This window comes from Aedes aegypti, chromosome 2, assembly GCF_002204515.2.
Source record: "Aedes aegypti strain LVP_AGWG chromosome 2, AaegL5.0 Primary Assembly, whole genome shotgun sequence".
Lineage (NCBI taxonomy): Eukaryota > Metazoa > Arthropoda > Insecta > Diptera > Culicidae > Aedes > Aedes aegypti.
The window spans coordinates 443,745,122-443,768,916 of record NC_035108.1 but is presented as its reverse complement, the minus strand read 5'-3'; the positions used below and the strand labels follow the sequence as shown (position 1 = coordinate 443,768,916).

General features: G+C 37.3%; 1 protein-coding gene across 2 annotated transcripts in view; it reads left to right on the top strand.

Annotated features, from left to right (window-relative positions):
* Positions 1–23,795, top strand: part of LOC5572370 (nitric oxide synthase) — a 445,274-nt gene that overhangs the window by 285,445 nt on the left and 136,034 nt on the right. For both annotated transcript variants that reach the window (XM_021847903.1, XM_021847904.1), the window contains one exon: positions 5,940–6,102. In XM_021847903.1, the coding sequence (XP_021703595.1) occupies positions 5,940–6,102 (163 nt within the window). The remainder of the gene's footprint in view (positions 1–5,939; positions 6,103–23,795) is intronic.

The window sequence follows — 23,795 nt, the reverse complement described above, 5'->3', positions numbered from 1 at the left end:
GAAAAATGTCCAGATGTGCCGTATAAGACTTTTCTTTGAAAAATCATAACCCAAGAACGAAACATTGTAGAAACAAAGTTTTTATATGAAAATTTAAGCAAATTTTCTCAAAAATCCAAAAAAAAAAATATGAACTGGAAAAAGTTTTCCACAAAATTTTCCAACGTTGGGGAAATCCATAAAGAAAAGCTGGAAAATCTATGCCCGAACTCGCGGAAAATTTTTAATAAAATATTTTTAAGAAAGAAACTTTATAAACTTCAATTCTGGTAACTTTTAGGATGTACTTTTCTTTAGTTCCTGTTCTATGGTCAATTTTGTTAAAAATGCAAAGATTTGCCATACATACCTTTTCGTTTAAAAATCATGACTCAAAACTCATCATGACTTGTCGAACCGGATTCAAATAATCTCAAAAATATGAAATTTTTGAAATGGAATCAGTTTCCCAGGACATTTTTCACTGTTTATGAAAATAAATAATGAAAACCCGATTAGCTATTCCAGCTTTCAAACAAAGTATACGTGAAAAGAGCGATCAATAAGATCCAATCCTACAATATTTTTCAATACGCTCATTTTTCGTTCCTAAAACATGATCAAATATTGCTAGGATGAGCTGTTTGAACCATATATTTACAAATTTATAAGTTCATAAACAAAATTTCTTAAGAATGAAACTACATAGAAACAAAGTTTTCTTCAATCAGAATGTAGGCATTTTTTTCCTGTTAGGTAACTACAAAATTGACAGTTAAATAAATGGGTAGACATTATGACAAATAGGTATTTACCAATTCAAGTTTAAAGCGTTGAAATGGCTTGAGAATCATAAGTTTACCAAAAACTAACAAAGAGCAGTGAGAAAGTGCAACTGTTGTCTATCAGCTGTATATTCCTCATTATTAATTTTTGGAAAGTGAAAAAAGTTTTCCCGAAGCTGTTGAAATGGACAAAGTTTGAATTACGAATACAATTCTTTATGCTGTAACCCCTTCGGACTGGACGGCCACAAATCAGTAAGGACAAATCTACGATCGATCAGCCATTACCGGTTCGACAAGTCATGATGAGTCTTGAGTCATGATTTTTAAACGAAAAGGCATGTATGGCAAATCTTTGCATTTTTTACAAAATTGACCATAACTCAGGAACAAAAAAAAAGTACATCCTAAAAGTTACTAGAATTGAAGTTTATAAAGTTTCCTTCTCAAAAATATTTTAATAAAAATTTTCCGCGAGTTCGGGCATAGATTTTCCATCTTTTCTTTATGAATTTCCCTAACGGTGGAAAATTTTGTGGAAAACTTTTTCCAGTTCATATTTTTTTTTATTTTTGAGAAAATTTGCTTAAATTTTCATATAAAAACTTTGTTTCTACAATGATTCGTTCTTGATTTACGATTTTTCAAAGAAAAGTCTTATACGGCACATCTGGACATTTTTTACAAAATTGGCCATAACTCAAAAACGAAAAAAAAGTGCATTCCGAAAATTTTAGTGATTAAAGCTTATTAAATTACCTTCTCGAAAATATTTTTTTAAAAATTTTCCACGAGTTTGGGCATAGTTTTTCTGGCTTTTCTTGACGAATTTTCCCAACGGTGGAAAATGTTGTGGAAAACTTTTTCCAGTCCATATTTTTTTTTTTGATTTTTGAGAAAATTTGCTTAAATTTTCATATAAAAACTTTGTTTCTACAATGTTTCGTTCTTGAGTTATGATTTTTCAAAGAAAAATCTTATATGGCACATCTGGACATTTTTCACAAAATTGGCCATAACTCAAAAACGAAAAAAAAGTGCATTCCAAAAATTTCAGTCATCAAAGCTTATAAAATTACCTTCTCGAAAATATTTCTTTGAAAATTTTCCACGAGTTCGGGCATAGTTTTTTCCGGCTTTTCTTTACAAATTTTCCCTACGGTGGAAAATTTTGTGAAAAACTTTTTCCAGTTCATATTTTTTTGGATTTTTGAGAAAATTTGCTTAAATTTTCATATAAAAACTTTGTTTCTACGATGCTTCGTTCTTGAGTTATGATTTTTCAAAGTAAGTAGTGTCAAGGGAAAACAAAAAATTTCCACCTGAGTTTTCCGGAAAAATAGGCGACCCTGAATTTTTCTCAATTTTTTTTTTATTCATATATCCATGAGCCCTGCCTGTGGAAAAAGTTTCATGAAAATCTGAGACCCTTCGGCCCAATTTGTACGATAATAAAAAAAAATCCCCTACAGTGTCATCCGGTACCAGTTTCTCAGTTTTTTTTTTCCGTTTTCTTAACATGTCCTTCTCGTCTTTGACTGTCTTCTTGCTCTTCCGAAGTTCCCGCTTCATTATTGCCCAGTACTGCTCCACCGGGCGCAGCTCCGGATAGTTTGGCGGATTCATGTCCTTTGGAACAAAATGGACAGAATTGGCCTCATACCACTCCAGGACACTTTTAGAATAGTGGCATGATGCCAAACCTGGCCAAAATAGCGGAGCTTCGTCGTGCTGCTGCAAAAACGGCAAAAGGCGCTTCTCGAGGCACTCAGATTTGTAGATCTCGCCATTTACTGTGCCCTTTGTCATGAAAGGCTCACTCCTCAGTCCGCAAGAGCAGACGGCCTGCCAAATGAGATATTTGGAGGCGAACTTCGACATTTTTTTCTTCTTAAATTTGTCGTCCACATCGAACTTGCCGGTGAAAAACTCCAACCCCGGAATTTGCTTAAAATCGGCTTTTATATACGTTTCGTCGTCCATCACACAGCAACCATATTTTGTCAGCATCTTTTCGTAGAGCTTCCATGCCCAAGTTTTAGCCGTCGATTGTTGCCGCTTATCGCGGTTTGGGAAGTTCTGTACCTTGTATGTATGTAGTCCATTTCTCTTCTTTGCATTCTGGACGTTGCTCTGCGACATGCCGATCTTTTTAGCCAAATCACGGCTTGAGACGATGGGATTTGCTTGAATCATCCGCTTCACCTTTCCCTTCGTCTTTTTGTTCTCCGGTCTCGGTTTTCTTCCAGCTCCTGCCGTGGTCCAACGTCAACCGCTCCTGGAACCGCTTCAACACTCTGGAGACGGTTGAATGGTGAATTTTAAACATTTTTCCCAACTGCCGGTGCGACAGGTCAGGAAATTTCAGATGTTTGGAAAGAATTTGTTCTCTCGACTCACGTTGGTTCACTTCCATTTTCGTTGAATCGAAAAGCACGACTTCGAGTTTGACAGCATGTAAACAATACACATCAATGATTAAGTGTGCAAAATTTGGTTGATGTTTACCCAATGGTAGAAAAGTTATGCCCTGTTTAATGTGATGCAATAATTTCGTCTTCGCCCTTTATGCCCGAGAAAATAAGCATAACAATACTTTATTAAATTTTAAATTTAGGTGTGTGAATCTAATTCACAAGAAACAATGTTTCAGTGTTTGAACTGCTGGGGAACCACTGTTCCTCCTGGTACAGGAATGCGGGTTGATGGTTACAGAACACCAACTAGGCCCCGCAATAAATGGAAACAAAACCAAAACGCATTCGCACGCAGCAAACAATAGTCATCAGCATTTTTTTTACTTGTCGACAACGGCTAGGCTTGTTACAGAAATACGACCATTCAGCACCAAACTCACGTTCTCGTTGAACGCCAAGTACTGATGGTGTCGGAAGTTAGTAGGTGTGGGAATGAAGCTGACTCCAGGAACTCACCGATGTAATGCTCGTCTGCAGGATAGGAGATCTGTTTTCGATCGATATGGTGTCGCGCCCGCTTTGAGGTTAGTTTTTCCTGCGAAATGGTCGACCAAGTGTTGCCACCTCCACACAATGGGATGTACCAATACCAACCTATGGCAGCGGGAGGTTTTGCGGTGGCAAATGGCGTGGTTTTACTGCCAATTGTAGCATTGATTAATGGTAAAAGTGTCGCGCCGCACGTTGTTGGAAGGGAAAGGGGGGGGGGTGCTTTTGTAGCAAACAAACGCTTTTCAGATAATCACTATTGTTCGATCTGGGAGGTGGTGGGAGTGGAGACATGTTTGGCTGTTCCGGTACGTGAAAGCAAATAACCAATTACTGAATAGTGAAATAAACTGGTATTCATTATCTTAACGTTGATTGTGGTGTTACATAATTGAGCACAAATTGTTGATTCAGGAGAAATCTGTCTGTCTGGCTGTGCAATCTGTCATAGTTTTAAATTTGCACAAAATGACATTAGTAACTCGATTCAATCCCTAATGGATTCGAAATTTCAAACGCTGCTCAGAAATTACAAGTATTCATCTCAACAGAAATGATTTCAAACACCAACTTTAAATTTAGCATAGCTGTACATGTCATTGGCTACTCCGTGATTGATATGGATCTGTTGAGAATTTCACATCGGTTCATATGAATAAGGAATGAGACTTTTCGCTTATTCTTTAAATACATATTTAAACAAATCTCATATTTTTGATCAATAATAGCGCTGGCCAAGTCAATACAGTCAGTTAGGATGGGGAAGGAATAATATTCCTGTGTGTAATGATTGTTGCTTCTAGAGACCGAGAATACCTCTGCATCTCCACAATCACAACGGGAAGGGTGTGGATTAGTGAGGGAGGAAAAAGATGTGCATTCATCCATACATAAGCATGAAAAATACGACTCTAACATAAAACTAGTTTTGTTTATTTGTCTCGTGGTAAAAATATAATGATAGAAAACTAAAATAGTAAGTAGGCATTCATAATGACGAACAATTCAAAGGTTATTTTAAATAATGACGGAAAAATAGAAGTATGTGTATATGAAATCTTAATAAGGGATTATGTCGGAACGAGCTCACCAGTTGGTATTCCATCTACGACTGAACAAGAGTATCTTTTTACGCTCGAACGACACGAACCGGACACGATTGATCTTGATTCCATAGAATTGCAATAACTCAATAATTATTTTTTGACAAGCAGTGTATTTCCGACTGAGTAAATTTTATGTTACTTTCAAGCTGCGGTGAATATTACTTTATTCTGAATTATCTGAAATTGAAAAAAAAAAAATTAAGGATAAATAGTATATTCTGCTTCAACTATAGCTTTTACGAATCTTAATGGAACTGATTTTGCAATATTTTGGATTCCATGAAATATATCGTGATCCATGCGTTCATATCGAATACAAACAATCCAGTTTTTGAATAAAGTTACTCCCATCATGAACAATTCGAACAGTCAAAAGCAAAAAGCTTCCACAGTGCCACTATAATTGAGTGCGCCATCAACTGCCCACCGTAAAACAACCAATCTGAAGGCGCACCTCATTCTCTACACTGAACAGTTCTCAAACCGCCGGCAATCATTTTGATTGAAATTTAATTACATCAACTTGGGAAACAACAACACCAGCGACAGAAACGACAACGATGCCACAAATGCCGGCACTCCATTCACGTACAGTGATGTTCGGAATAATATAAGCACATAACATGTTTTATTTTTATTCCCTTCAAGCTGAAATTTTCTCCGCAAAACATGTTCAATTAAAAAAAAAAAAAAATGAAGTTTGTCTAGGCCTTTGCCGGGAAGTGAAACACTAGATGCAATTGTTCGAAATAATAGCAGTTTTCTCTTGACGTTGAGGGCTTCAATTTGGTATCATTAACTGTTTGAACAACATTCATCTAATTTTCAAAGTAGACCCGGAACAAAAGTTTATTTAGCGAAACAAAAAAATTGAAATCACAAAATTCTATTACTTTGAACAATTTAGCCTAGTATCTCACTTTTTTGTATAAAAAACGATGTGCGCTGCTATTATTCCGTACACCACTGCACCGTCCCGAAACCCCATCCGCAAACCCATTTACTCATTCATTCATTCATTTATTCATTGCCGTGTTGTTCTAACGATTTTTACGCCCTTTATTCTCACTTGCTTCTTTTTTTTGTTCCTCTTTTTCCCCCAGGCTAAAATCACCCGCCCACGAATCCCGCTGGCAGCAGGTGCAGAAGGAGGTCGATTCCACCGGGTCCTACCAGCTGACCGAGACGGAGCTGATCTACGGGGCGAAGCTGGCGTGGCGAAACTCCTCGCGCTGCATCGGACGGATCCAGTGGAGCAAGCTACAGGTAGAAAGTCGCGCTTGGTGGATCGGTTGGACTGTGTACAGAGAGTTTTTTCTTACCTTTCTTCTCAACAGCAATTCAAAGATTTTTCCTTTTCTGTTTATTGTGTTCGGAACTACACTTATCTTCAGACATGGGCGTAACCTGGTTTTCTTTCAGGGGGGTGGGATGTTCAAATGACTTTCAAAGATAATTTACGCAAATAATTAATCAAGAAACACCAGTCTTTGATCACTAACTATTACAGTACAGTGTGTCGACATCAAAGCTTCAAAATCCTAAAGCTTTGCTATCGTTCACCCGATTCTGATGAGCTTTGTTTGAAAATTACGTAAACGTAACGTTGCTACGATAAAAATCTTTTGTCACAAGCTCACCAGTTAGTATTTCATCCTCGGCTGAACAAGAGTGGCTTGTCGCATTTGAACAACGCGAACCTGATGAAATTGTCAGGAAAAATCACAGATGACTTACATTTTTGATTCATGCATCAACAATTTTGAATTCGATGATTATTCCGTTTCGAATTCAGGTTCAAATTTAGTGGGGTAGCTTGCCTTTTTCGTAATCTAACATACACTACCCGTCATAAATACGGACTCACTGAAATAAGTAGTGCAACACTCAGCTGAATAATGAATCACCCCCAAGAAGTTTAGCATCACCTCAAAACAGGTTAATTCACATTGCTATATCTCGAGATCCTTACGACTTGCAAAGAAGCGATCTTCAGCAAAGTTGTTCAGGGGATCAAGGACATCCGGAAAGCGAACAGTTAGGTTTGCAATTTTGCCGCTAGGTGGCGCTACCCGAGCAAAGTCGAATAACAACCGCATAACATAGTGATAACAAAATGTTCATCATGATTTCATTTTGTTATTTTTTGTTATCAATACGAAGACTCTTGTTATCAACGTATTTTCAGCTGTCAGAACGAGGATGCCACCAACGGGTGAATGACGTCAAATGTTTGTTATCATAATTCGATCTTCATAACTAATTGATAACATATTGAGTTATCAATGAGGAAAATTGGCTGGATAGCAAAACTTGTTATCAATGTGAAAAATGAAAGCAAAATGTGTTATCAAATGCTTGTTATCGGATAACACAACTTGTTATCTTTTTGTTACCCAACTTTGCTCGGGTAGTGAGCATGTAAAATTGAGAATTTTGAACTAGTTCTAGCTTGTGATCCATAAGAGATAGAAAGTTCGGGTCTTCGGCAAAGTTGCTTAGGGATTCAAGGACATCCGGAAAGGGAACAGTTTAGTTCGCGATTTTGCCGCTAGGTGGCGCTAGTGAGCATGTAAAATTGAGCATTTTGAACTAGTTCTAGCTTGTGATTCATAAGAGATAGAAAGTTTGAGTCTTCGGCGAAGTTGTTAAGAAGGCCATGTACATCCAGAAGACAAACAGTTAGGTTGTAGATTTCGCCGCTAGGTGGCGCTAGTGAGCATGCAAAATTGAGCATTTCAAACTAGTTCTAGCTTGTGTGCCGAAGACCCGAACTTTCTATCTCTTATGGATCACAAGCTAGAACTAGTTTGAAATGCTCACTAGCGCCACCTAGCGGCAAAATCACGAACTAAACTGTTCCCTTTCCGGATGTCCTTGAACCCCTGAGCAACTTTGCCGAAGACCCGAACTTTCTATCTCTTATGGATCACAAGCTAGAACTAGTTCAAATGCTCAATTTTACATGCTCACTAGTGCCACCTAGCGGCAAAATGGTGAACTAAACTGATCGCTTTCCAGATGTCCTTGATCCCCTGAACAACTTTGCTGAAGATCGCTTCTTTGCAAGTCGTAAGGATCTCGAGATATAGCAATGTGAAATTATCTGTTTTGAGGTGATGCTAAACATTTCAGGGTGATTCAATATTCAGCTGAGTGTTGCAATACTTATTTTAGTGAGTCCGTATTTATGACGGGTAGTGTATGGGGAAAAGAGCAAGAAACCACCAACAAAACTTTTCAGATTCAATGTTAGGTCAGGTTAGGTGTAGGCTTACCAGAAGAATATTTCAGAAAGGAGGTTATTTTGCTTTACTGATTTTGAATAAGGAGAACATTTGAAAATTTACCATACTCGAACAATAATTTAATTTGCAGAAAAAATGACTATTTTTCAAACATGTTGGACATTTGTCGTTAAATGAACAGATATCCTTTCATATTCATCTTTTTCTTTCTGGCGTTACGTCCTAACCAGAACAGACCATGCTTCTCAGCTTGGTGTTCTACAAGCACTTTCACATGAGTGATTTGAGAGCTTTCCTCACAAATTGATCAATTTTTGCATATGTACTCAAAAGGTTTTAGCATTTTCTCCCTCATTTTCATTTCCCTCAGGTGCCTCATAAAACTTGGACCTAGATCTAGAGTTAATGTTAAATTCCTAATCTCAAATTCATCAATAGTATAGCGCATTTGTAATTTTTCTTGAAAATCTCCTGTCAAACGATGACGAAGTTAGCACATGTTCATATTTTAAACTCATGAACTCGACTAATGAATTTCTCTGTGTCTCTCTAGATATTCCTTCGGATATTGCAAATTGAATTCCTCAACCTAGCACTCGTTAAGAGATTATTTAAGAAATTCTTTTTAAATTACCGAACAATCCTCTATCAAATGCATTCAAGCATTCCTATACAAAATTGTTCATAGACCCCATCAGAATACTCTAATCCGAAGGCAAGTTGATCACTGTTTTACAATTTTGGGTTATGTCATACTTTGGATTTCATATATTGTCAAATTAATTTTGACAAAATCAGTAGTTCATACATCTCTTTCAGTTTTTGTAATTGATTTTTTATGAAATGGCATTTGCAACTCCATGAATTAAGTTAATATTTTTTTAATATTTTTAATATCAATTCTTGAAAGTGACACACTGTGGCGAAATTTATCACCATATAACAAAGCAGGTTCTAGAATAAAAAAATCCTTATCTACTGAATTTGGGTATCCTGAATAAAAAATGAGGGGACGGGCCCTGGTGTAGTGGTTAGAACTCACGCCTCTCACGCCAAGGACCTGGGATCGAATCCCATCCAGAGTTGCTCGATGTCACTATCAACGCTTGAGATTTGCTGATTTGTATAGGCTGACTGCGATACAATTCGAATCATTCCGTATCACATCAATATCATGCTGTCTACTCCATCACCAGTGCATTGATGGCGATAGACTATGGATATCACTGATGGGTCAAGTCAATTAAGCAATTAAAATATCAATTTATCAGTACGATATTCTTGATGGTGCTGGAGACGGATTATAACTGTGTGTTGGTCACTGAAAAATATTAATAGCGTGGGTAATTACCACGTGATCACTCATTCTGCAGTGATTGTGATCTAGAGTGCGATGTTGCATCACCACTGTTGGTTGTCAGATCAAAGTGATATTTATAGTTCGCAACTGATATTGATAGTTTTAGTCCATCAGCCATCAGGTGATATGACTGATATTGTGCAACTCTGATCCCATCCCCGAGAGAGTCAATTATGACGTTAAAGTTATAGTGACGACTTCCTTCGGAAGGGAAGTAAAGCCGTTGGTCCCGAGATGAACTAGCCCAGGGCTAAAAATCTCGTTAATAAAGATAGAAAAAAAAATAAATAAAAAATGATGTCAAAATTCTAACAACTCCTGTATTTAATTATTTTATTGCTCAATTTTACTTTGTTTATCTGCAATTTCCCTTGAAATAATTACGTTGTTCGAAAATAAATAGTTTTATGAGCAAAAATAATGCTTAGAATGCATTATGATATCAAAAATGAGTTCAGTGGCTTACACAACATTATTAATACTTGAAATTCGCATGTAGGCTTAGCACCAGCGCATTATTTGGGACCAATATTTCCAATAGTATTACTAGCATCTTTAAAAACTATGAATATTTTCTCTTAAAACCGGTTTTGAGAAGAATATTTAAAGTATTTAATTAAATTTAATTAAAATACTCAAAAAAATATCTTATGATAAACTAGAAAAAATAGAATGACTGTTATGTCAACGAAATATTAAGCATCCCTAAATGAAAAGGCTTTTTGGTACCGACCTGATCAGATTCACCTTAGGGATCAATTTGGTCCTTTCAGAAATTCATGAAAACAATTATCACAATTTTTGGGGCAATGGTTGTGAATTTGGGGAATTGGTAAAGAAATTCCTGGTGGTAATTTTGAAGAAATCCTTCGAATACTTGTACAAAAAATCTTGCAGAAATCGTCTTTTTCTGGTAAAACTTGATTTGATGCTGCAAATATATTTTGGCCTGAGAAATTCAAGGAATCGATCAAAAAAAGCGCCCTTGTAATGATCGCTGTAAACAGTTGGAAGAAATGTAATTTCAAAAGAACAGCCTTTGGCTGTAAATCTCTCTAATATCGATAAAATAAAAATAAATAAATAATAAATTTCAAAAGAAAGTCGCTTTAGAAAATTACTGCAATTTCTTCTAAGTAGTAAATAAGGCTTACTTCTTAGAATCGATGGATAAGCATCGATGGATGAAATTCTGCAATAACGCAAAACAAATAGTAAGGGAATTCCGACGATATCATAAACAGAGTTTAAGCTTCTTGACAGACGAGTACCTGGAGTAATCTCCTCAGAGACACTGGAATTTCAAGATTCTCATTGAAATCTTAGGTTTCACACTGGAATTCCACGACCCACGATGCAATCCAAGGGTCCAAACTGTAATACCAGAAATCAACATAAAATCCCAATATTCACTCTGCCACTGCGAACCACACAACAGACCTAAGATCCACACTGGACTACAACAAACTATACTGGAATCCCAATATCCACAATTCAGTAAGATAATCCACACTAGAATCCCAGGATTCACGCTGAAACTCTAGGATCTAGACTGAAACACCTGGATCCATATTGCAGTCCCATGATCCAAGCTAGATTCCCAGCATGCACACTGGAATCCCAGGATCCCCAATGGATTCCAAAGATCCAGGATCCTGGAGTCCCAAAATCTTCACTGCAATACCAGGATCCACACTTAAATACCAGAATTCACACTGGAAACTCAGGATCCACACTAAAATCCCATGATCCACACTAAAATACCAAAATCCACACGAGAATCCCAGTATTGACACTGAAATCCCAGAATCCACAATTGACTCACAGGATGTACATTGTTTGTAGATCCAAACTAGAGACCTCTGATCCCTACTTAAACCCCAGGATCCACAATGGATTTATAGGATCCAATTTAAAATCCGAATATCCCCATTGGTATCCCAATATCCACCTGAAATCTCAGGATTCACACTGGAAATCCTAGGATTGACACTGAAACTACAAGATCCACACTGATATTCCAAGATAGACACTGGAATCCCAAGACCTACGCTGGAGTCCTTTGATCTACACTGGGGTTCCAAGATACACACTAGAGTCCCAGCATGCGCAATGAATATCCTGAAAACACTTCGGAATACCAGTATCCTCACTGCAATCTAAGGATCCACACTGCAATCTAAAGATCCACACTAGAACCTCATGATCCAAACAACAATCCCAAGATAGACGCTATAATCTTTAAATACACACTGGAACACCAAGATCCATAGTGTAACACCAGGATCACCACTAGAGCCTCAGAATCAACACTGGACATCCAGAATCCATAATGGAATCCAAGAATCCACATTGACTTACTCGGATCCATATTGATATTCTAGAATCCGCACTGGAATCCCAGGTTTCACACTGGAATCCCAGCGTCCACATAAGCAACTTCACATTTCCACTGTAATCCTAGGATAAATATTTCAATCCCAGGATGTACACTAGAATACCAGGAGTTACACTGAAACACGAGGATCCACACTGGAATCGCAGAGCCCATACTGGAATACCAGGATCCACACTTAAACTTCAGACTGAACATTGTTATCCCAGCTTTTTTACTGGAATCCAAACATTCACACCGGAATCCCAAATCTACACTAGATTTTTAAGTTCATACTGAAATTCTAGGATCCACATTTGAACATCAGTATACGTATTGCAATATAAAGATCTACACTGTAATCTCCGCATTCACACTGGAAACCCAGGGTTCATATTGAATTCACAGGACACACAGTGGAATACCAGGATTAACACTGGAACACTAGGCTTCCCACCGGATTACCAGAGTCTACACTAGAATACCAGGATCCACTCGGGAATCTAAGCATCCACACTGGAAACCTGAGATCCCTGCCGAAATCTACTGAAATTCTGAATATAAATCTGAAATTCAGATTGAGTAATTCTCGCTGAGACTGGCCTACTATTTACACCTGGTTTTTCAAAATGTTCAAATTTATCCTCATTCGAAAGCTCCTGTCGAGTAAAAAAAATACTGCATTCGGTTGGTCTCATTGATGGGCCCCTTGGTAGTTATAATTGAAACAGTTTTTGAGGACTCGATTTTCGATAATGCTTAGCTCACTCAAACTGACATAACTCAGAAATTTCTTCAACAACCGCTTCACAATATCATGGTTTTGTAAAGAGAAAACACAGAAGCATCATTTGAAAAAATAAATATATTTGGCCGTCATATTGAATTTTATCGGATAACATGATTTTTCATGCTGTTCACAACCACCGATTTTAAAAGTTTTTGCATACTTGGAAAACTAAGCTAGTTTTACACAAAATGTGAAAAAATCGGAGGGGTATGTTTGTTCATCAGAAGTTATGTGTGATTTAGTAAAATAACGATAAGAAATATTTTGCAATTTGTCATAGAGTCCGACACTACCCCGAACGCCATTACCTCGAATCCATAACATTTTGAGAGTAATTCTGATTAGAAGATGGGGAGAAAATTGTACGATTCCTTATGAGTATTAAACTTCTAATACCCAACCCCGCCTTTGGACAGTTTGGAATTTTGTGTATTTGTTCGTAGCTCAGAAATCAAAATAATTTCATTTTTGGCTTAAACCTTGACTCATGACACGCATATAAGAATAGTTTTTTATGACTTTTGTAACTTTTTTGTATTTTGTACTTGTGAATAATTGTATTCTTATATAACTTAAAAATGCATGTTGTTTATTTAACGTGTAATACAGAAAATTCAGCAATTCAAATGCCAAAAATGCTGAGTCGCGCATCCGTTTATGATCGACAAAATAAAAAAAAAAGTTAAAATAGCATGCTTTGAAATTCGATCCAAGAACCTTCCGATTGTGAGGCACGTACTCTACTACTCAACCGCTTTGTCATCTTGCATTGAGGATGATCGATACGAATATTATGAAGCAAAGTGCGCCGCTTAGTGTTTTCACACTGGATGTTACGCTTATGAGGAATCATGATTATGACTCCAGGAACCATGATTTGTGATCCTGATATCATGACCTAACCAATTTATGAATTTCATGATTTGTAAATCATGGTGTGGGGATCAGATTTTTATCCGTGTAGAGCCTAACGAAGTCCTAAGTTGGTTGTCTCTGCTGGAAAATACCAAATCGATTCCGAAATTCCTTAGCTTTGGGCGGAGCTGTTTGCTGATGTGTACATCGTATGGGATGGAGACTCTCTTCATGGGTTCGGTGATAGGGGTTAGTGTCGTCAAAGCACTCCGAATTTGCTGTCTTTCCTTTTTGCCGATGATGGCTTTTATCGTCCTTTCCTTGTATCCGTTGATCCTTGCCGTCTCGTGGATATATTCCAGTTCCTTGGTCTTTCCGTCTTCGCTGAGGGGAAAAGTCTGCATCCTGTGGATCATGTGGTGAAACGCTGCCATCTTATGCTAGAACGAATGATTCGATATGTAAGGGGGTGTTTGTAGGCTTCCTGTAGATTTCGAAGTTGTAAGATGAACTTTCTTCCCTGGTGACAAGTAGATCCAAAAATGGTAGTTTTCCATCCTTCTCCTCCTCGTGGGTGAACTTGATATCCTTATGTACGCTGTTGATTGTATCCAAAATTTTAGCCAGATCGTTCCGCTTGATAACGCTGAAAATGTCGTCGACATATCTCCACCATTTAGCCGGTAATACTCTTTGTTTCTTTAAAGTTTCCTCAAAATTCGCCATGAATAGTTCGCACAAAAACGGGGAGAGAGGGTTTCCCATGGGGGCTCCTTTCGTCTGTTTGAAGAAATTTCGTCGAAATTGAAAGTAGTTTTTGTCCATGCACAATCTTGCCAACCTCATGTATGTCCTGACCTTTCCTTTCCATGCTGCATCCGTCCTTTGGGGTAATAACCAGTCCTCGAGAAGATTTAGGGAATCCTTTACTGGAACGCTGGGGAAAAGAGCCGCTACGTCGAAAGAAACCATCATCTCGTCATCCTCGATGTGTCCTGACTCTAATAGTTTCTGGGAGAACTCCTGGGTGTTTTTAACTGACCTAGTGGGGAATGGATTCGGCATACCGTAATCCGGGGTAACATTGATCAGCGGGGTTGCATTGATCGGGATGACTCATCTTGTTAAACGTTCAAATAAAGATTTATTGATGAAACATGTTCGAACCATGAATGGTGCCTCTCTTTCGTATATTCATAAGCTAATGATAATTAAGGTTTTTGCCAAAATTGCGTTTAGTTCATGCGCAAATTTGTCAACTTTTTGAAACAATGATTTCTATCATTTTCACTGACACTACCGAAAATTCATGTCTCACATGAGTTCTGCAGACGATGTGATCAAGGAAAATGCGGGTGTTACTAAAAATGGCACCGCGCAAACGATTCCGTTGTCAAATCTTTCATAAGTTTATTCAATTAGGCAACATTAACTAATTACTATTACGAATGTAGTATTTCCTGAGGAAATTGCCTACTTTTAGGCGTATTCCGCGGTTCAAGGTGTTTTTAATTTTGAAATAACTCAAAAAGTAAATGACTTGTAAGAGTTTGGTCTTCATATTCGGTTTCAGGGGCCCTGATTTTAGTAAGTAACGACATTTCCAATATTAGCGAACGTTGTTTACTTGGGTGATCAATGTTACCCCATATCAGCTGAATCAAAAAATCACTTAAAACATTTATTTAAACATGTTTAAATCTTTCGAAAAACAAAATAAAGTACATAGTTAGGAGCGGTGGGTGCCAGTACTTGTTTTAAAAATATGAAACTTGTAACATTTGTATTGTGAAATGAAAAATTTAAGAAAAACTAAAAAAAATGATCAATGTTACCCCGGATTACGGTACTCTGGAATTCCTTGACTAACCGTTTCGCTAGTTTTTGAGTGAGGGATCCGTCGGCCGAGATGATTTCTCGCATTTCCTTTCCCGGTTTGTGAATCTTCGGTAGTCCTTTAATCCGTGGAAGAATGGGGTTTGACTCTTTCAAACGAACATCGCCAATAATTGCCTTGCAGTCCTTCAGGGTTTTGTCCGAGAGCTTGATGAGTCCGGTTAGTGGATCTACTCTCAAATGTCGGTAGGGGCCATCGTTGATCTTTTTCGCCATTTGATTGTCGTAATCCGTTGACTTTATCCGCCTTGATGTAGAACACTGGTTTATCCTTAAGTTCTTTCACGATCCTCGTCTCGTCCTTGTCTGCCCTGCTTCGTTGTCCTGTTGTAATGGCCTTTGCTACGATGTTCCTCGTTGTGTTCTGGTCCTTTATTGGTGCGGTTTGGATGATCGCTGTTTCCATGGTTACGACGATTTTCTCCACGCCAGGCTTCGTAGTCACCGCATATCCTAGCCCCTTGTTGAGGTGTGTCAATTGCTCTACGGTGAACTGCTGCGTCGAACGGTTAACTACGAAATCTTCAATGGGTTCTATAATCGGAGCTGGAACGCAGTTAACTTCCGTCATCTTGGATCGCATGGAGGCTAGTTTTTTTCCGATGTAGCTTTAATATTTTTCTACTATCAACCTATCACAGAAGAACAGCTTGGGGTATTAAAATATAGTCATCTCTCCCTTACTCGATATCGAGTTAGAGAACCATAGTAAAAATTGGTTTTCATGGCTACCTCGATGGTCCCTTGGATCGCTTTTGCAATGGTTTTGTGTTCTATAACTCGATACCTCCCTAACTCGATGGTCCCTTCAATATCGAGTTATGAAGAGTTGACTGTAATTTCAAACCTGTTTTTCCGTTATTTACATGTAAAAAAAAATATTTCCAGAAGAATATCAAAAAATTGATAATTTTAAGAGAACCGTAAAAACTTGAATTATTATTATTGTCAAAAATCAGTAGCTAGAAGAGGCTTCAAGAAACAATGAAAAAGGATAGGAATATTCGAAAATAAAAATTATAAAAATCAAAAACCAAAATTCATAGAATTGCGAATAAAAATAAATCATTGCCCAAAACGTGTTTAGAACGATTTTAGACAATTAAAAATGATATTTAGATCGAATATAAAAATTTGGGTATTAGAGGGTTAAACAAGTTTAGTTGAACAATGAATCATTAAAATATTAGAAGATTAAAATGGAGCTAGATTTTCATTAAACATACTAAGTTTCGTTTGTGCTTATCCTCTAGTTTTGATGAGATCAACACAGCTACACTGCAATGCTATGAAGAACAGCCTATTTCAAAAAGAAGGGTGAATTAGTTATGAAAAGGTTAGCTATAATAAGCACAACATAAGGATGTAGTAAAGTTTCGTTTTGGACGCTGCTACCCACTTCCTTCACTCAACTCATTTAAGATGTCAACAACTAGCATTAAGATCTTCTAGAAGATTTTGTTTCATAAACGATGGTAAAAGAAGATCACCCTGATATTATCGCTGCAAGTGTTGTTCTATGGAATCCGTATAAAAACCAACTTTATAGACCATCATTCCACGGTGGCACAGTGCGCATCGTACCTTCGTGCTGTGCGCACACGAATTCTCTCTGCTCTTGGAAGTTTTCTTAAAAACTACCTAAAGCAATAAAACAGTACTTTTCAGTGCTAAAATTAAAAACGGTACTTTTCAGTGCTACTTAAACAGTACTTTTCAGTACTATTTTTTCTACTATTGATCCCTTTACGATCCTTGTTTGGACCCGTGCCTTCGATTTTTCGTTGGACCCGTTGGCGAAAGCTAGCGGTGGTAATCCTTCTTGGACACCGTCTTGGGAAAAAACCACTCGAAGGTCACGTCTTTCTCGTTTATTAACTAAACATGGTATCAACAACTAACAAAAGGAAGGGTGAATCTCTGAATTCACTACTTCCTTCCAAAAAAATGGGTTTTAAAACTGTCACTACACGTGGCAAGAATGGAAGAAAGGACGCTTCCCCGGAATGCTACCTTTCTTCCAAGGGTGAAATGAATAATTGTATCGAAATGAGCAATCAGTTCGATGCTCTAGACAAATTTTCCGAACACCAAATTGAAGCAGCCTCTAGCCCAGGCTCTTTGATTCAAGTGAGCAAGCAAAGAGTGCCGCCTATCGTGGTCAGTTGTTCCGAATTTGGGGGATTTAGGCAGGAGATCTTGAACTCCATTAGGGGAATCAAGGTTTCTTTCCAAATCGCAAAGAAAAGAGACTGTCGCGTTTTGCCGGAAACTCTTAAAGATCGTGAACTTCTTCTCAGACATCTTGAAGAGAAGAAGCACAACTTTTTTACTTATGACGACAAAACTGAACGTTTGTTCAAAGTTGTCTTGAAAGGTCTATCAAGTGACTATAAGTCACCTGAAGAGATCAAAAATGGAATAAATGATTTACTTGGATTTTCCCCAGTCCAAGTAATCATTATGAAAAAGAGAACCCAATCTGGCATTGTTCGGAAAGGGCTTTCTCAAGAATATTATTTAGTTCACTTTAACAAAAAAGAACTGAATAATATTAAAGCTTTAGAAAAAGCTAAACTTATGTTCGATGTCCGTGTGACATGGGAACATTTCCAGAAACCTGGAGGAAATTACCAGAACCCCACTTAGTGCCGTCGGTGCCAAAAGTGGGGTCATGGCACAAAACATTGTCGCATGGATGCTAAATGCATGATTTGCGGAGGTTCTTCTCACGCTAAGGACGTCTGTCCTGTGAAAGAAGATACCACAAAGTTTGAATGCGCCAATTGCAAGGGCCCTCATAAAGCTAACTTTTGGGAATGCCCTTCACGCAAGAGAGTCGTTGAGGCTCGTGCCAGGCAGATGAAGGATAATATCCGTTACGATAACGGTCGTTTCCGGAATTTGCCTGGTAGATTATCGAACAATGCTCATTTTTCAGTTAACGATCGCTTCAATTTCGAATGTATCTACCCACGGTAAATCCTTTGCCGATATCGTAGCAGGTAATTTGAACTCTTCCCCTATTCCTTCCATGAGTACCCATTCTACTTGTTTCAAATCAAATGGAAAAAACCCTACCGCCACAGGTAACTCCTACTCAGCTTCTTCGTCTACCAAAAATTCCAATGGGAAATCATCAGATGATATGTCTGCCTCTGATTTTAATTTTCTAACTGAACAATTGAATCTAATGATTGATGCAATGTTCAAAGCCACCACTATGACTGAAGCAGTCCAAGTAGGTGTAAAATTTACAAATCAAATTGTTATTGGATTACGTTTTTCTAATGGATCCAAATAATAATTTAAATATTTAAAATTGGAATGCTCGTTCTCTGAATGGTAAAGAGGACGAGCTGTTTAATTTTCTTACAGTTAATAACGTGCATATAGCAGTTATTACCGAAACTTATAAAACCTGGATCCAAACTAAAAAAAGATCCTAACTTTTTTGTTTATCGTAATGATCGACTTGATGGGGCATGTGGGGGAGTTGCAATCATCATTCATAGGCGTATAAAACATCAACTGTTTTCGTCATTAGAAACTAAAGTTTTTGAAACTTTAGGTGTTTCTGTTGAAACACAGTTTGGTAAATATACTTTCATAGCTGCCTATTTGCCTTTTCAATGCTCTGGACAGCAAGTTAATTTGCTTCAAACTGACATGCGAAAATTGACTCGCAATAAGTCAAAAATTTTTGTCATGACTTTAATGCCAAACATCGGTCATGGAATAATTCTCAAAGTAATCCCAACGGCAGAATTTTATTTGATGAGTGCTCTTCAGGATATTTCTCAATTCAATACCCTGATAGCCCTACATGCTTTTCCTCTTCTAGAAATCCATCTACGATTGACTTGGTCTTAACCGACTCTAGTTATCTTTGTAGCCAATTAGTTACTCATGCTGATTTTGATTCTGATCATGTCCCTGTTACATTTCAAATATCGCATGAAGCGATTCTCAATCCTATCAGCTCCACTTTCAATTATTTATGAGCCGTCTGGAATATATATGAAACGTATGTTGACTCTAATCTTGATGTTAACATTTCTTTAGAAACTAAAATTGATATTGACAATGCTCTTGAAACTTTAACAAATTCCATTGTTGAAGCCCGGAGCATTGCAATTCCAAAATGTGAAGTAAAATTTGAATCCGTGATTATAGACGATGATCTTATACTCTTGATCCGTCTTAAAAACGTGATGAGAAGGCAATTTCAGCGCACTCGTGATCCTGCTATGAAAATTATATGGCAGGATTTGCAGAAAGAAATCAAGAAACGTTTTGCAGATTTAAGAAACAAAAATTTTGAAAATAAAATTTCTCAATTGGACCCTGGCTCTAAGCCCTTTTGGAAATTATCTAAAATCTTGAAAAAAACCTCAGAAGCCAATACCGGCATTGAAAGAGGAAAACAAATTATTACTAACTAATTGCGAGAAAGCTCAAAAACTTGCTATGCAGTTTGAAAGTGCACACAATTTTAATTTAGGACTTACTAGTCCAATTGAAAATCAAGTTACTCTCAATCAAGATAACGTTTTCGAAAATGCCTGGGAGACTGATTTGGAAGAAGTGAGAACTATTATTAAAAAATTCAAAAATATGAAAGCTCCTGACGATGATGGAATTTTCTATATCCTCATCAAGAAACTTCCAGAAAGTAGCTTATCATTTTTGGTTGATATATTTAACAAATGTTTTCAATTAGCATATTTTCCTGACAAATGGAAAAATGCTAAGGTTGTTCCAATTTTAAAACCAGACAAAAATCCTGCAGAAGCTTCTATCTATCGTCCAATCAGTTTGCTTTCCTCCATCAGTAAACTTTTTGAAAAGGTCATTTTGAACAGAATGATGGTCCACATCAACGAAAATTCAATTTTTGCCAATGAACAGTTCGGATTCCGCCATGGACATTCGACCACTCATCAACTTTTACGTGTAACAAATTTGATCCGTTCCAACAAATCTGAAGGCTACTCTACTGGTCTTGCTCTTCTAGACAAAGAAAAAGTATTCGACAGTGTTTGGCATGGAGGTTTGATTGTGAAATTGAAAAACTATAATTTTCCAACATACATTGTTAGAATAATTCAAAGTTATCTGTCAAATCGTACACTTCAGGTTTATTGTCAGAACTCCAGATCTGAAAGACTTCCTGTAAGAGCTGGTGTTCCTCAAGGCAGCATTTTGGGACCAATATTATACAATATTTTCACATCTGACTTACCTGAGTTACCTCAGGGATGTCAAAAATCCTTGTTTGCGGATGACACAGGCCTCTCCGCCAAAGGACGAAGTCTGCGTGTCATCTGTAGTCGATTGCAAAAAAGTTTGGATATTTTTTCTTCATACTTGCAAAAATGGAAGATTTCTCCTAATGCTTCCAAAACTCAACTAATAATATTCCCACATAAACCAAAAGTTCTTTATTTGAAACCTTCAAGTAGACATGTTGTCACGTTGAGAGCGATTCCAATAAATTGGTCAGATGAAGTTAAGTATCTAGGGCTCATGCTAGATAAGAATTTAACTTTCAAAAATCACATTGATGGCATTCAAGCCAAATGTAACAGATATGTAAAATGTCTCTATAACCTTATTAATAGAAAATCAAAACTTTGTCTTAAGAACAAGCTTTTGATATTCAAACAAATTTTCAGGCCAGCCATGTTGTATGCTGTACCAATATGGACTAGCTGTTGTAATACCAGGAAGAAAGCTTTTCAGAGAATTCAAAATAAAATTTTGAAAATGATTCTGAGGCTTCCTCCCTGGTATAGTACCAATGAGTTACATAGAATATCCAATGTTGAAACATTGGAAGAAATGTCAAATAAAATAATCAATAATTTTAGGCAAAAATCGTTACAATCTTCTATTGCCACGATTAATGCGTTATATGTTTAGGTTAAGTTAGGTTAAGTATATTCAAAGCGTTTTTTTTTTTCTCTTATAAGCAGGTGAAATCAACTCACCTGTAAAAAATCTGAACTGCTACGGCAAATGAAATGTAATATGTTATTAACAAAATGTTAATAAAATCTTAGATTTGTTTTACCAAATTAAGATGATAATAACACAGATTACCTAGATATAAGAAATAATGAATGTAATGTTTGGAATGATATTAAAAAAAAAAAAATCCACGGTGGCACAGAAACGCTCATACACTTGTACATGTTAGAAAAACCGTGGCCTCTGATCACAATTACAGTAATGCTTTTGTTAGTTTGTGGGATCATTCAGCTGAATTTCAAAAAGAAAACCACAAAAGGAGATGTGTTTGATGTCAGAAAAGTGGTGAGCAGTTCCAAAAGAGCCCTGACTGTTTTAATGCAAGAAGATAAAAGAAGGGGAAATTTCCTATTAAAATTAACAGGATTTACTTCATTGAATGCCTTAAGGATATCCTGCTTTCAAAAAAAATAAAAAAATAAGCGGTTCCATATGGAGATATTAGTGCCTAGCTTATCCAACGGAAATTTGGAAAAACAGCTCATTCATGAAATAAGGGAAAATTCCTTGTGAAATGCTTGCATATTAAGGGTATGGGTTCGAATTCCTCAGATGGTGGATCTTATTGCATTGAAAAGTTCCTTGACATCCCTGGGCTTAGAGGCACATGTACAAGAATGGTAAATTGACAAGGAAAGCTCTCGGTCAATAAACGGCTTGTTTTGTTGGAAGCCTATTCGCAAATTTCATTACGCTGAAGGGGGTTATGGGTGGTTGTCATCGGAATGTTACCCCTCACACAAAATATGTATAATTTCCATACAAATGGTTACGAGGCGGTGGATGGGTGTCAAAAATGACAATGACAGAAAGAAAAAGAAGAAGATAGTTGCCCACAAGATATTTCGAAAGAATAGCCGACATTTAAAAGAAGGGAACATATATGATGAACATTTTACCGGCGCATTTTACACACCATTGATTACCAGTCTACGTTAGAGACGCATATACTTACATGAATGGTCAATCCTCTATAACAGTATGGTCATTATTTCTGCACGCAAAACAACATACTGCATTGTATCTCATAATATTCGGGGTAATGGCTCATTCTGAGTGATGGCTTTCGGGGTAGTGACCCATTCGGGGTAGTGGTGGGTGGGATGGAGCCATGTTTTACATGAGATGAAAAAGCATATTCAATATGATAATTCTTTTAACTGTCATATGTGTTTGTCTGCGGGGAGATCTTTGAGGGTAGTGTGAAGTTTCGGTTGATAGCAATAATTTATCGAATAAATTTCTCATGACGGTCAGGGCGAGAGGCCCTGATTGCCCTCCTCTGGCTACGTCCATATCTTCCACCACATCGTGCATTCAAAGGGATGTTCAAATTTTCATTAGAAGGTAAGCAAGATAAAATTCAATGCAAATCAAGAATTGGAAACCAACATCATCCATAAAAGAGTATCGTTTAAAATATCGGATTCAATTATAGCAAAATGACACCCTCATAATAATTGAATTCCATTCATAAAAACTGCTGCAAAAAGGAGATACTTAAAGTCATTAATTATGTAAATTGTGAGTCATACACTCTTTATGTAATTAGCAGACGCTGCTCACAGCGCTTCCTTGGAAAATTTCTCACCCATTTCTTTCCCTTCTCGGAGTGGGGTCCAATAGCCGAGAGGAGGTGTGTAAATTAAATGAAGAAGAGCATGAAGTGAAAATTAAATTATGCTGAAACTATCGTCCGTCGTTGCCGTCGATGTTCGACAAGCTTACCTCCTCTAATGGCACCTTTTCAAGTGCAACTTGTCCTCTTAAACGACTGACTGAGAGAGTTGACCTGCTACCAGCTGCTGTTGTTAGTTTGAAATGCACTTGAAGATTTTCTGCTTAGCAGTTGGTTTAAGAAGAATTTTCATTGCTTGAACGAGTGGCAATCTCGGAACCTTGACGGGACTTGTTCCAAATTTGATTACTCTACTCTATCTTCGAGAGGTTTGTTTTGGAGTCAGAGGCGACAGACAGAGTTCGGAAGCTAGTTAGATTACAATTGTTTTGCTAATTGCTGCTTGCTGTGACAAGCTATTTTTCTTGAATGTTCTGTTTTTGGAATTGGTTTTCTTCAGTTTCGCAACATTTGAAGTTTGGGAAAAGATGGCAATATTCTAATATTTTGTTTGCATATGACCTATTGTGGACTATAAAAAAATGTTACCGTAGACTTACAATTAATTGACCATTTTTGCATTCGCTTATCAAATTTCGATACTCCAGAAAGAATCAGGTGATTACTATGAATCGTGAACTTATTCGGTACTTAGGCGGCATCCACAAATTACGTAACGCTCTAGGGGGAGGGGGGGAGTAGGCTCAAGCGTTACGGCTCATACAAAAATTTAAAAATTTTCATACAAAAAGCGTTACGCAGGAGGGGGAGGGGGTAAACAATTT